This window comes from Lactuca serriola, chromosome 6 (genome assembly GCF_051521515.1).
Source record: "Lactuca serriola cultivar US96UC23 chromosome 6, Lser_US96UC23_V15, whole genome shotgun sequence".
Taxonomy (NCBI): domain Eukaryota; kingdom Viridiplantae; phylum Streptophyta; class Magnoliopsida; order Asterales; family Asteraceae; genus Lactuca; species Lactuca serriola.
Genome location: NC_136413.1, coordinates 195,345,390 through 195,357,944, shown reverse-complemented (window position 1 = coordinate 195,357,944; position 12,555 = coordinate 195,345,390). Strand labels below are relative to the sequence as shown.

General features: G+C 32.9%; 2 protein-coding genes and 1 long non-coding RNA gene across 4 annotated transcripts; 2 read left to right on the top strand and 1 right to left on the bottom strand.

Annotated features, from left to right (window-relative positions):
- The first annotated feature begins 1,450 nt into the window (after positions 1 to 1,450).
- LOC145057715 (uncharacterized) lies at positions 1,451 to 5,755 on the top strand. Of its 2 annotated transcripts, none has more exons than XM_079005591.1 (5): positions 1,451 to 1,732; positions 2,063 to 2,560; positions 3,203 to 3,346; positions 3,778 to 4,259; positions 4,935 to 5,755. In XM_079005591.1, the coding sequence occupies exons 1-5, from the start codon at positions 1,588 to 1,590 to the stop codon at positions 5,550 to 5,552; spliced, it is 1,887 nt and encodes a 628-aa protein (XP_078861717.1). In that variant the 5' UTR covers positions 1,451 to 1,587; the 3' UTR covers positions 5,553 to 5,755. The 2 variants fall into 2 exon arrangements, with proteins under 2 accessions (XP_078861717.1, XP_078861716.1); XM_079005590.1 differs by having other exon boundaries at positions 3,769 to 4,259.
- A 668-nt stretch (positions 5,756 to 6,423) lies between these two features.
- On the top strand, positions 6,424 to 10,462 carry LOC145057713 (importin subunit alpha-1a-like). The gene is made up of 10 exons (XM_079005589.1): positions 6,424 to 6,759; positions 7,248 to 7,344; positions 7,431 to 7,522; positions 7,596 to 7,727; positions 7,882 to 8,067; positions 8,264 to 8,427; positions 8,819 to 8,897; positions 9,180 to 9,308; positions 9,582 to 9,709; positions 9,790 to 10,462. Exons 1-10 carry the CDS (start codon positions 6,544 to 6,546, stop codon positions 10,172 to 10,174), a joined length of 1,608 nt encoding a protein of 535 aa, XP_078861715.1. The 5' UTR covers positions 6,424 to 6,543; the 3' UTR covers positions 10,175 to 10,462.
- Positions 10,463 to 10,741: 279 nt separating this feature from the next.
- On the bottom strand, positions 10,742 to 11,689 carry LOC145057714 (uncharacterized). The gene is made up of 2 exons (XR_013686163.1): positions 11,589 to 11,689; positions 10,742 to 10,980 (listed from the first exon to the last, which is right to left on the bottom strand). It is a non-coding gene; the product is annotated as an uncharacterized LOC145057714 (long non-coding RNA).
- Between the last annotated feature and the right edge of the window lie 866 nt (positions 11,690 to 12,555).

Below are 12,555 nucleotides of genomic sequence, written 5' to 3'. Positions count from 1 at the left end.
AGAAATTCTACATATTAAAACTTTTCTATATTAGTTTGAAAAGAAGATATAACGAGATTCAAACCTGCGTTGGTAAAGTAAAGAGATTTCCTAGCCAGCCAACCAACTCAATGTAAGATATATATTTTTTAAAATTTTAAATGCGTTTAAAATATATACAAGTGAAATTTAATTTAAGAGCCCCAACCCTTACTGAGGCCATGGGGCATCGTCTAACTTGTCCATTCTATTGGGCGGGGCCTGGCAAGCACAAACAAAGGCTTGTCAATGACCATTGTGTCAATGACCATTGTTGCAGCCTTATGAAGTGACGAGGAGATCTCCGGAGGTCGTCGCCCCTTCTTCTATGATTTGATTGCCTCGTCTCTTCTTCTTTGACCTGATTATGGATAGACTCGCGATTTTCAATTGAATGGAAGATTTGCTTTTGAATAATTAATTATAAGAGCTATTGGCACAACTTGTTGTCCGTTTGCTTTCTGTCGATATGTATTGACTTTTTTATATCTTATTTGAATTAATACAAATACATAACTGTCATTTTACCTTAAAAATTCATGGTTGTATAAAAATCTTGTGGATATATATCACCTCTGTTTACGAAAACCTCAACTACTTTTCAGTGTTTGTTTACTTCCATATTACATATTGCAACCAAAACAATACCTAAATTAACTAAACTTATTTTAGAAGAGTAAATTACACGAGTGGTCCCTATGGTTTGGGGTAATTTGCACGTTTGGTCACTAACTTATATTTTTAACTCGAAAGGTCCCTATTGCTTGTTTTTGTTGCGCTTTTGGTCATTGTCTTACCTAAAAAGACTATTTTGCCCTTGATTTTTTAATTTATGTAAAAAAAAAAACACAACCCTAACCTCACTTCCACTTCACCTTTTCTTATCTTACCTATCCCATCTTATTTAAATAAATTAAAACAATCAATGACAAAATAGTCTTTTTAGGTAAGACAGGGACCAAACACGCAACAAAAGCAAGTAATAGGGACTTTCAGAGTTAAAAAAATAAGTTATGAACCAAACTTGCAAATTACCCCAAACCATAGGGACCATTTGTGTAATTTACACATTTTAGAAAGATAAGAAACTAGAAAGTGCCCATGCACAAATTAATAAATACTAAATTTAATTTAAAGCTAAACTTAAAAAAAAAAAAAAAAAAAAAAAAAAAAAAAAAAAAAAATTAAAGAGCTGTAAGTCTAAGATTTACAAGTAGAGATTACATTTTTTTACGTTACGATCTTTATAAAAAATGATGATAACTAAAATGAACGAATTCAATCTTACTTGTTGGTGCCATTAAAATTCGACCACATGTATTATCGAAGTAGCTTTTTAGCAAAAAAGGCCACATGGGGAATTTTTGACGTTGACGTTGACCATGACTTTCCTACAAAATCATGTGTAAAACTCATTACTCTCCTTTCATAAAAAGAAGAAGGTTGCTTCAACTTGGAGCATCAGACATTCACACTTCAAGAATCTCATGTATTTTTATTCTTCAAATCCACCGATTGGTGACTTCATGTTTTTGTGATTCCATTGTAGGGAAGTAAGCAGCCGGAGAGATGAATATCGCAACTACAAGCTCAGGTCCTGGAGTAAACAACCACCACCACCAACAGAACCAAATCGTCATTCCGATTGTTCCTCCACCAGTGCCACCACCAATGCCGCCACCACCGAATCTACCTCGATCAGATCTACTTGAAGGTAGGACAAGTATAAGTTGAACTGAACACACGCCATTTAGCGAAAATTTACAAAACGCTACTCTATCTCTATGCAACGTGAAAATTAAATTCAGATAAAGTAAAGTGAAATCTGTCAGTTTCTTGGAATTTAGGATGGATTTTGGGTGGTCGTGGTCGTTTTCATTGATCGATTTGAATTTTGTGGTTTTGTTTTGTTTTCCCACGCATTTGATTATAATATTCAACTACTCTCAATTCCGTTGCTTCATATCTTCTTCACTATCGTGAGTACCCTAATGATTGGGTGGATGTAATTCTAACCTGCTTTTTGAAAACGCTTAATTTGAAGGAAGTAGAGAAGACTACATCAAGATTGGTGTTCCACTTTATGAAGCATCAATCATAGGCAATTGGAAAGCTGCAAAACCCATCCTTGACAAACAACCAGAACTGATACGTTTTGCTATAACTGAAAATTACGAAACACCCCTTCACATTGCAGCATCAGCAGAAAGCACCAAAGCCGTGGAAGAGTTTGTGGAAAATTTAGTGAATTTGATGGAAAAGAATGATTTGGAACTACAAAATAAAAGTTACAATACTGCACTTGGTTTAGCAGCTGCAGCAGGAAACGTGAAAATAGCAATGATAATGGTGAAAAAGAACAGAGCTGTGATGGAAATCCCTGGTAGTAATAGAACAATGCCACTCTATGTGGCTGCTTTATTTGCAAAACCTGATATGGTGAGATATCTCTATCATAATTCTAATAAAATGTCGGGTGATTATTGGAGTCATGAGAATCGGGGTTGGCTTCTACAAAAATGTGTTGAATCTGATATATTTGGTAAGTAGTTTTTACGAAATTCTTGTTATTGTATTATACATTCATACTGTCATGGTTACTCATTTTGGCTAAATGCAAGAAATAGCAAGGTACTTTCATCTATTTGTGTATTATAGCATCCTACTTTTATTTCAATCTATTACAAATTTACAACTTTGGACTCCAATATCTTTCTTATTTTGGCATTATACTTTTAAAAATCTACCTAATTATAGCGTTGTACTTTGAAATTATTTTTTCTCTTATAAGGACATCATACTTAAAGAAGCTATCCGACTTTTTTTTGGGTGACACTTCTATCCGATTATAGAAATGAAATTGTTTTGTATTTGGGTGACACTGCTATAATTGGATAGATTTTTCAAAATACAATTTCGGAATAGGATAAAGTGAAAGTAGAATGCTTTGGTAAAGAAATCATTGAAAGTACGTTGTTATTTCTTGCTTTTACCATTCTCTTTTTTTTCTTACAATTTTAGGGTCATAGGTATAGTGTTCCATAGCTAGAAAAATATTTTTGGATAACATTGTGTTTTTCCTTTGAATGCTTCATATTTTTTTTAATCTTTACGATTTGATGATTAATTATTCTGCATATGCTAATAAAAGTTCTCTCATTAAATGATACAAAATCTTTTGTAGATGTTGCCACAAAAATAGTGAATGATCGCCCCGAACTCTATGCCAAAAAGGGACTACTCACAAATGTACTCTTTGTTTTGGCTCAAAAGACTCGTGCATTTAAACAGAAAAAACCACATATTTTCGTTAGAATCATCAACTCAAGTAAGTATGCTTGCTAGTCTATTCTCTTTGCTTAGTTCCATTTCTTTTAATGACATTAACAATCCCAATAACAAGAATAATATATTATATCAAATAATAGAACGACATACTTTTAATATGCCTCTAATGCTTTAACTATCAGAAGGATATTAGACCATGTTTTCAAGGATAATCACTTTTTTCGTTCCTTTTTGGATTTTTTTTATATATAATTCATATATTAAATATGGTTTCGAAAATGATAATATTATTACAATGATAATCTATATCTTTTGAATAAATGGATACAAGAAGTTGTATGCATCTGAATACACTTTTATTGACTTTCTACCTCTTTGACCAGTTTGCATTTTCGCTCATTAATTTTTTTTTTTTTCTTTTGACCTGTTACAAATAAAGTATAACCAAATAATTTCTTTCAGTTTTTGCAGCCTTTCATGTGAAGGTAGGGTTTGCGGAAAAGGAAAGTGAAGCCCTGCAATTATTAAGAATACTTTGGGAAAAAATCGCAATAATGCCCAAGAGTGAGATTGATGACATAATTCGAGGGCCACCTTTGGAAGTTAAAAAGCAAGGGGGTATAACGAGAAGCTATCCTTCTCGAGTACTTTTCACTGCTGCAAAAATGGGTAACATAAGGTTTATAATTGAGCTCATTCAGTCATATCCCGACCTAATTTGGAAGGTTGATGACAAAGGGCAAACTATATTTCACATCGCTATCAAACGTCGTCAAGCAAAGATCTATAATTTGCTATATGAGATTGGCTCAATGAAAGATTTAATTACTCCTATTAAGGACAAAAATGGGAATAACATGTTGCATTTAGTTGCCAAGAGTGCTAAGCCGAAACGATTTCAGAACGTGTCAGGAGTCGCTCTACAAATGCAACGTGAGTTATTATGGTTCAAGGTATCAGTTTCTTTTTGACTTAATACGACATCCTTGCACTTTTTTCTACCAATAATAGCAATATATATATATAACTCATGATGACACAATATTTACATTTTCTTACACATAATTGCAATTCATTATCCATAATAGCAACACAGTTACATTTCTTTACTAATAATAACAATATGTAACAAATTAAGTACATTGGTCACGTCGTTGATAAAATGCAAGTACGTTGCTATTGTCAGTAAAAAACTAGTATGTTGTTATTATGTGTAAAAAATAAAATACATTGCTATTATTGAAAAAAAAAAGTGTAAGTACACTGTTGTTAAGGGTAACAATAGCAACATGCTTATATTTCTTTGCCAATAAAACTATGTATTATATGTTTTCACTAATAGTAGCAACATACATATATATATATATTTTTTACCCATAATAGCAATTTACTCACATTAAAGAGAGGATTTACTTTGCTATTATGTTACGTAATTACAACTACATTGCTGTTATGCGTACATATTGTTAGTGTTTCCATCGTTAAATACATTTTGCTATTATGGTTAAACAAAGTTAGATATATTGCTTATATTGGTTAAAAGAGTAAAGTAGGTAGCTATTTGATAATATTTCCTCTAATTTTTTCTAATAAAAGTGACTTGATATCATGATATGTATGTGTTGTAGGAGGTCGAGCGGATGATCCCACCTAATTACAGACAAAGAAAGAACGCTCAGGGCGAGACACCACACGACTTATTCACCAAAAAACATGAAACACTCGTTACCAAAGGCGAAGATTGGATGAAGAACACCGCTGCTCAGTGTATGGTGGTGGCAACTCTCATCGCCACCATCGTATTCGCCGCTGCTTTTACACTCCCCGGTGGCTACAACCAAAACAGCGGGATTCCCTTTTTCCGCCACAAACCAACACTCATTATATTTGTGATCGCAGATGCGGTTTCTTTAATATTCTCTTCCACCTCGGTGCTCATATTCTTATCCATCCTCACGTCTCGTTATGCGGAACGTGATTTCTTGGAATCGTTACCCAAAAAGCTGATGTTGGGTCTTGCAGCGCTTTTTCTTTCGATTGTGACTATGATGATTGCTTTTGGTGCGAGTTTTTTTCTGCTTTATAATAAGCATTTGAAATGGGTGCCCGTCGTTGTGGCGGGTTTGGCTTCTATTCCGGTGATTTTATTTGCGATATTGCAGTTTAGGCTTCTAGGGGATGTGTATTATTCCACGTATCAGTCTAGGTATCTATTTAAGCCCAAGAAACGTATGCTTTACTATTGAAAACATTGTAATGCATGTTTGTTTGCTAAGAAATTAGTTATTTATTTAATCCCGTTGTAGATGAGATAGAACCGATGAGACAGGTTAAAGACCAACTGGATTGCGCTGTTTCTTATATTTATAATTTTAGTACTCTAAGTTATAATTCATGTAAATTTTATGACTTTTGTATTTTGGATGCTGTCTTTTTTTAGTGTTTGAAATTTTGTTTATTTCTACAAAACATCAAATAATAATCTTGTAATACTTAATATCACAAGAAATCAATAACATTTATAAGCTTTATAATGTATCCAATTAGTAATGTTTGTTTTACAAGAAAGGACCAAAAGGGACCGAAACATGATAATATAAACAAGACACATTGACTAACTTTTCGTTTGAATGATGCTAGGCCACTTTGGACATTCGACCCTTTCGATCTAATAATAAGTTATTGTAATACTGAATTTGAACAAACCAAATTTTTTGCTAGTGATTCATGTGCCTCTCGTATTTAAATTGATTGTTTTGTTGGTAAGTGTAGGTTGTGACAAAACCTTTGATTGAAGCTTAATGTATCGACATGCTTATTTGTATAGTAAGTTTACATAAGCATTATATGGCAATAATTATTGAGATCAATAAGAAAAAATCAAATCATGATATCTTACGTATGAAATTATTTTATTACATAAATTGATGAAAAAATAAAATGTAATTAGTTGATTATATATTAACCCAAAGTTACCTTCATTAAGATGATATAATGATCATTTAAAGTATAAACAATTCAAATAGAGTTTTGCCATTAGGGTAAAATGTTTCAAAGTTGAAGGACCAATATATGAAATTAGAACACTCTAGAGTCCAGAGTGTAGTCATCCAAATTGATCATAATCAGTTCGATCGCTCCTACTTTTTCACATAACATATTCATCAATTATTTTGCTTATATGTATTTGTAACCATAGGGTTTCGATTTTGAGTTGAATTCGATCACCGGTTAATCATGTCTCTGAGGCCAAACGCCAGGACTGAGGTTCGCCGGAACCGGTACAAGGTGGCCGTAGATGCGGAGGAAGGAAGGCGGAGGAGGGAGGACAATATGGTTGAGATCCGTAAAAACAAGAGAGAGGAGAACTTGCTTAAGAAGCGTCAAGTTCAGCCGTCGTCACAGCCGCTGTCTACTGGTGCTCCTATTCAAACCGCCACAATCGAGAAAAAGGTCTCATTTCCCTTCCGTACAATTGAATTTCGAACTAACATGGTTTGATTTAGTTCGATGATGATTGGATTGATGTGTCTTGTTTAATCAGAAGGATCAGTCGAAACTTGTTAATTTTCTAGGTTTACACTGAGTACATAAAATTATTCAACACCTGCATCTCAAAATACGAATATGATTATACTGTAAATGAGTTGACAATATGAATTATTGTTTATTAAGTAGGCTTGAAGTATTGAACTTTTATCACGTATACACAGATGCATATGATCATCTTATTATACCATCAATGCTTGTGATTCTTCCTTGCTTATCTAATTTCATGGAATAAATGTTCACAAAAGCGTGGAATGACCTTCTTGTTTTTATTCCCTAGGGTTTTACCTTTTTATTTTTGCTTTTTGGGAGGGTTTGTAACTATTTGCTTATCTTTTGGGTGAAACACTTGTTTTTGTTCAACTGTTAAAATGATGTCGATCAACTTGCAGTTAGAAAGTCTTCCTTCAATGGTTGCTGGAGTCTATTCAAATGATGGCAATATGCAGCTAGAGGCAACTACCCAGTTTCGTAAATTGCTCTCTATAGGTATAAACAATGTTTTACATATCATTTTTGGATGTATTAATTATTATTCCTTTATGCATTCAAATCATCATATCTTTTTATCACAGAAAGGAGTCCACCAATTGAAGAAGTTATACAATCTGGAGTTGTGCCTAGGTTTGTAGAGTTCCTAATGAGGGAGGATTTTCCACAGCTTCAGGTATGAGTCCTATACAATTTGCATCTTTTCTGGTTGTTTAGTTGACTTTTATCTTGACTTTGACTTTGAACAGTTTGAGGCTGCTTGGGCACTCACAAATATAGCTTCTGGCACTTCTGAGAATACCAAAGTGGTAATTGATCATGGAGCAGTTCCAATTTTTGTAAAGCTTCTTGCTTCTCCAAGTGATGATGTTCGTGAACAGGTAACATGTGGACTTGAAAATTGAAATCATCATTTAGGATATGTTTGATTGGATGGAATGGAATAAAGTCATAAGCCGTTCCATTCCTTAGATATGGTGGAATCAGTTTCTCACTTATAAGTTATAACCACCTTTTTTTTTGTTGTTGTTGTAGGCTGTTTGGGCATTGGGGAATATTGCTGGAGATTCACCAAAATGTCGTGATCTTGTCTTAGGTCAAGGTGCATTAATGCCTTTATTGGCTCAATTGAATGAACATGCTAAACTTTCAATGCTGAGAAATGCCACATGGACATTATCAAACTTTTGTCGTGGAAAACCACAACCTCCATTTGAGCTGGTTTTTTCTTACTCTCTGATCTTTCTTCTTATTTCTATGGGCTACATGCAAGAAATAGCAACCTGCTTTCATTTATTTGTTGTACAAGAATAGAATAAAGCCTATAATAAATAAACAAAATGAACGTATGTTGCTATTTCTTGCATTTAACCCTATTTTGGGAGGTGGGATTACTAAAAGTGTATATAATTTGAAGACAAAACCAGCACTTCCTGCATTGGAAAGACTTGTTCATTCAAATGATGAAGAGGTGTTGACGGATGCATGTTGGGCTCTCTCTTATTTGTCTGATGGAACAAATGACAAAATTCAAGCTGTAATTGAGGCTGGTGTCTGTCAACGTCTTGTTGAGCTCCTCCTGTGAGTCCAACTAACTTTAATCTTCTTCTTATACTTTATCAAAATTACATTTTTACCCCTATCCCTCTTCCAGTATCCTTTCATTTTATACATTTTTTCTATTTTGGTTAATTCGTATAATCTATTAGACGTTAATAGTGATGGAAAATATCTTGTATAACAAAGTAAAAGATTTTTTTTATATCCTTGTTGTTATAACAGCTGTTTTTGAGGGCTGTTGTAGGTTTTTTTTTGTTTGAATAAGTTGGTGGAATGCTGACGTGGCAATATCAACAAGTCATTATAAAACGTTTTTCATTTAAGAAGATCCTTTTGGTGTCTTTTTTGCTTGAAATTTCTTGACTGAAATGCTTGAAAGTTTGACTAATTTGATTTTCATTTTATTCTTCAGACATCCTTCTCCTTCAGTAATCATTCCTGCACTTCGAACTGTTGGGAATATTGTTACAGGCGATGATCACCAAACTCAGGTACAGATTTTACATTCTTTCCCCATTAAGTCCCAACTTTTTACAAATTTACCCTCAACCTTTTATTTTCCTTCCACTTCCCCACCAAATCTGCTGTCATTTTCACAAATATCTTTTAAACATCCTTTGTTGAATATTTATAACATCTTTTTAGCATTAGACAATAGTGAGAAAAACCTCAGCTACTTGAAATGATTTTTATTTATTTGTTTAAGAAACAAGTTGAAGACAACAATAAATGGTTAATGAATCTTTTTTTTTTTGTTTTTTGTTTTTGTGTAGTGTATTATTGAGCATGGTGCACTTCCATATCTGTTGAGCTTGTTGACACATAACCATAAAAAGAGCATCAAGAAAGAAGCCTGTTGGACTATCTCAAACATAACTGCTGGAAACAAAGAACAGATACAGGTAAACTTCTAAGCATAATTTGTGTTAGTTGCATAAATTGGTTAAAAAGTAAAAAACTATGTTGTATAATCTGGTAAAAAAAAAGTGAAACATTGCTGTATAAATAAGAGACATATAATCGATTCCCTATTCCAATGTTGCATATTTTGGTACTAGAATGAAATGTGATTGTAATGTATATTTCATTTAAAAAAACCATGAATTGGGAAAAAGGTGAAAGTTTTTTTCATTAAATTTATATGTTGATTCCATATTTTTTTTTATAAATTACAGGCTGTAATTGAAGCTGGGTTAATTGGTCCTTTAGTGAATCTGCTTCAGACAGCTGAATTCGACATAAAGAAAGAAGCTGCTTGGGCAATATCAAACGCCACTTCTGGTGGAAACAATGAACAGATCAAGTACCCTCTCAATTCACATTATTATTATTATTATTATTATTCCAGAAGTTTTAAATAATAATTTAATAAATATTATACAGGTATTTGGTGAGTCAGGGATGTATCAAACCCTTATGTGATCTGCTTGCATGTCCGGACCCACGGATCGTGACTGTTTGTTTAGAAGGACTTGAAAACATCCTGAAAGTAGGTGAAGTGGAGAAGAATTCAGGTCAAAGTGGAGATGTTAATTTCTATGCCCAGTTGATAGATGAAGCAGAAGGTCTAGAAAAGATTGAAAATTTACAAAGTCATGACAACAATGAAATTTATGAAAAAGCAGTTAAGATTCTCGAGACGTATTGGTTGGAAGAAGAAGATGAACATGAAGGAGTAGGAGGAGATGTTGCTCTTCCTCAACCCGGGTTTAATTTTGGTGGAAACAATATTCAACTTCCTTCTGGTGGATTCAATTTCAACAATTGAAGGTAATTATTATATTGTTACAACTTGCAATCTTAAAAAAGTAACAGTTGTAGGTTTTTGGAGGAAGTATAGTATGTTGGTGTGGTCAAAGGTCAAGAGTCAAGTCCAAGTCCGGTCAGGTCGGGTTTTGTCAGTTGAGTGCATCTCGGGCAGTCTGGTTACCCGTTACAATATAGCCCATTCAGATGTGAAGGTTGGTGAGTTGAGCATTGGTTGTGATGTTTTGTATATCAGCTTTGATATTGTGTGAGGAAACAGATGAGCTTTATATAAATATATGTTTTAAAATGGTTGGTGGAATGGTTAGTTATTGGAAATCTAAACTTTAACCCGATTTATTTAATAAAATGGGTTAAATAGGTTGGACAAATTAACTAAGGTAATTGTTGGGTTGGATTGTTTTAGCAAAACACGAGTTATAATGGGCTGGATTGACAAGAAAATGATATTGAGAAAAAAAAAATCCAACGTAATTGGCCACAAAATATATTAAAAAATGGCCAAATGGCCACATGGGCTGGCTTTGGGCCTGTTGACTATCCATCAAGAATTTTTTGTACCCAAAAGGAATCAAGGAAGGAGCTTGATGTTTTTAATCAAATTCATACATATAAAAATTATTATTAAAAGTAAATTTCACCATTTTGCAAACATCACTCCCCTTCATTATCTAGAAAATCATCCGGCCCTACCAAAACCACCACCAATCTTCTTACATACATTTCCCTGTTGCAGATTTTTTGTTATGTTGCTACATTTCATCTAGCAATCTCCTCTTCAGCTGCAACAATATCCATTCTAAGTCCCTACAAAACACAATAATAAATCGGTGCCTGATAAGAAGACTAGAGAGTATGACTAAGTTAGCTGAAAACAGGACAACTATAATTATAAAAAGTGAAAATCATAAAGAGTGAAAATATGTTCAATGTCATTATAAAAGTGAATAACATAAATAGTGTAAGTGTTAGTTGACTGATCTATAGAGTACAAAACACACATCAGTGTTTATAAAAAATTAACATGAGCATCATGCATAGATTGTCTATAAAAAAAATTAACATAATCCACATTAGTAATTACTAAAATACAATCCAAAACATTTACACCAATCTAGTAATATACAACTATAGTTTTGTTCAAATTTTAATTGTACCATTTATAAGAAATTAACACGATTTGTAGTGTACAAAATACACAACAATGTAAGTGGTAGTTGACTAATATGGTATACAACCCTAATTTAGAATGAACTATTGACGAGGGAAGATCGAATTGAGATAGTCTCGCATGAGTTCCACATCTGATGGATGTAACCTAAACTTAGGAGCAAGTGCAGAAGCTGGTGGGGTGGAATTAATCAAATCTAATAACCAGTGATATAAACAAAAGAAATTTGGAGGGACGAACTTACATATCCTACAATTGAGTGGATCCCAGCCTAATTTGAGAGAAAATTATAGAAGGGGGCTACATTGGTAGGGTGGAGGTGTTGGGGATCATGTATAAGAAAAAAAAAAGGGTGGGGGATGGTCTTAGGTTTGGTGGGAGACAGACACATATAGAAAGATGGGATTAGGTCTAATTTTAAAATATTTATTTTTTTTTTATTTAGGGAAATAGTGTTGTAATTCTAGTAAAGAGAGAAAATTTAAACTTTTTAGAAAACGAAAAAAAGTTAAACTACCTCGAAATTTTGTTTTCATTTTTCAACATTCAACTGTCACCATAAAACATTTATAGTCATATGTTTTACTTATCTTTTATTGGTGCGATTTTATACATTTAGATAAACATATTTGTGACATGATTTGTTTTATTAAATGTCATAGTAAAATACTTACATTCACATGTTGTTATTCTTTTGTATTCAAAATCATTAATTTTAGTCATATATATGAAATCAAACTATTATAATAAAACACTTATAGTCACATGTTTTTTTAAATGTCATAATAAAATATTTATCATAATGATATATCCTGAGCATTGGCTAGTATTTGTTAGATTTTTTTATGTAAGATAGTGACAACATGTATGAAAATAGTTTGCAATGGTGACGGCTTTTAGCTAATACATGACTAAAACATTCATGAAATTTGATTAATGATCTTAAGTGATGCAATTAACCAAATTAGTGACAACCTTGTTTTAAAAAATAGTGACTTTAGGTTATTTTTGTACTAGTGATAAACAATAAGTAGAGCTACATAAAAACGGATTAATAAAAGTTTTGCATACTCACAAAGGTTGTGAGTATTATGATCTAGTTTATTTTGAATCTACTAGATAGTATACTAAACCACATCTCCTTACACACCATAGCAAAATGGTGTGGCTGAAAGAATGAATAAGACTTTGAAAGAAATAGTTAATTCCAT

Excerpts from the sequence above, each read along its gene's own strand:
- LOC145057715 (XM_079005590.1), top strand. The coding sequence starts at position 1,588 with ATGAATATCGCAACTACAAGCTCAGGTCCTGGAGTAAACAACCACCAC. Across the intron at positions 1,733-2,062 it reads TCGATCAGATCTACTTGAAG|GAAGTAGAGAAGACTACATC; the intron begins GTAGGACAAGTA and ends CTTAATTTGAAG. Across the intron at positions 4,260-4,934 it reads GTGAGTTATTATGGTTCAAG|GAGGTCGAGCGGATGATCCC; the intron begins GTATCAGTTTCT and ends TATGTGTTGTAG.
- LOC145057713 (XM_079005589.1), top strand. The coding sequence starts at position 6,544 with ATGTCTCTGAGGCCAAACGCCAGGACTGAGGTTCGCCGGAACCGGTAC. Across the intron at positions 6,760-7,247 it reads CCGCCACAATCGAGAAAAAG|TTAGAAAGTCTTCCTTCAAT; the intron begins GTCTCATTTCCC and ends ATCAACTTGCAG. Across the intron at positions 7,523-7,595 it reads AGGATTTTCCACAGCTTCAG|TTTGAGGCTGCTTGGGCACT; the intron begins GTATGAGTCCTA and ends GACTTTGAACAG.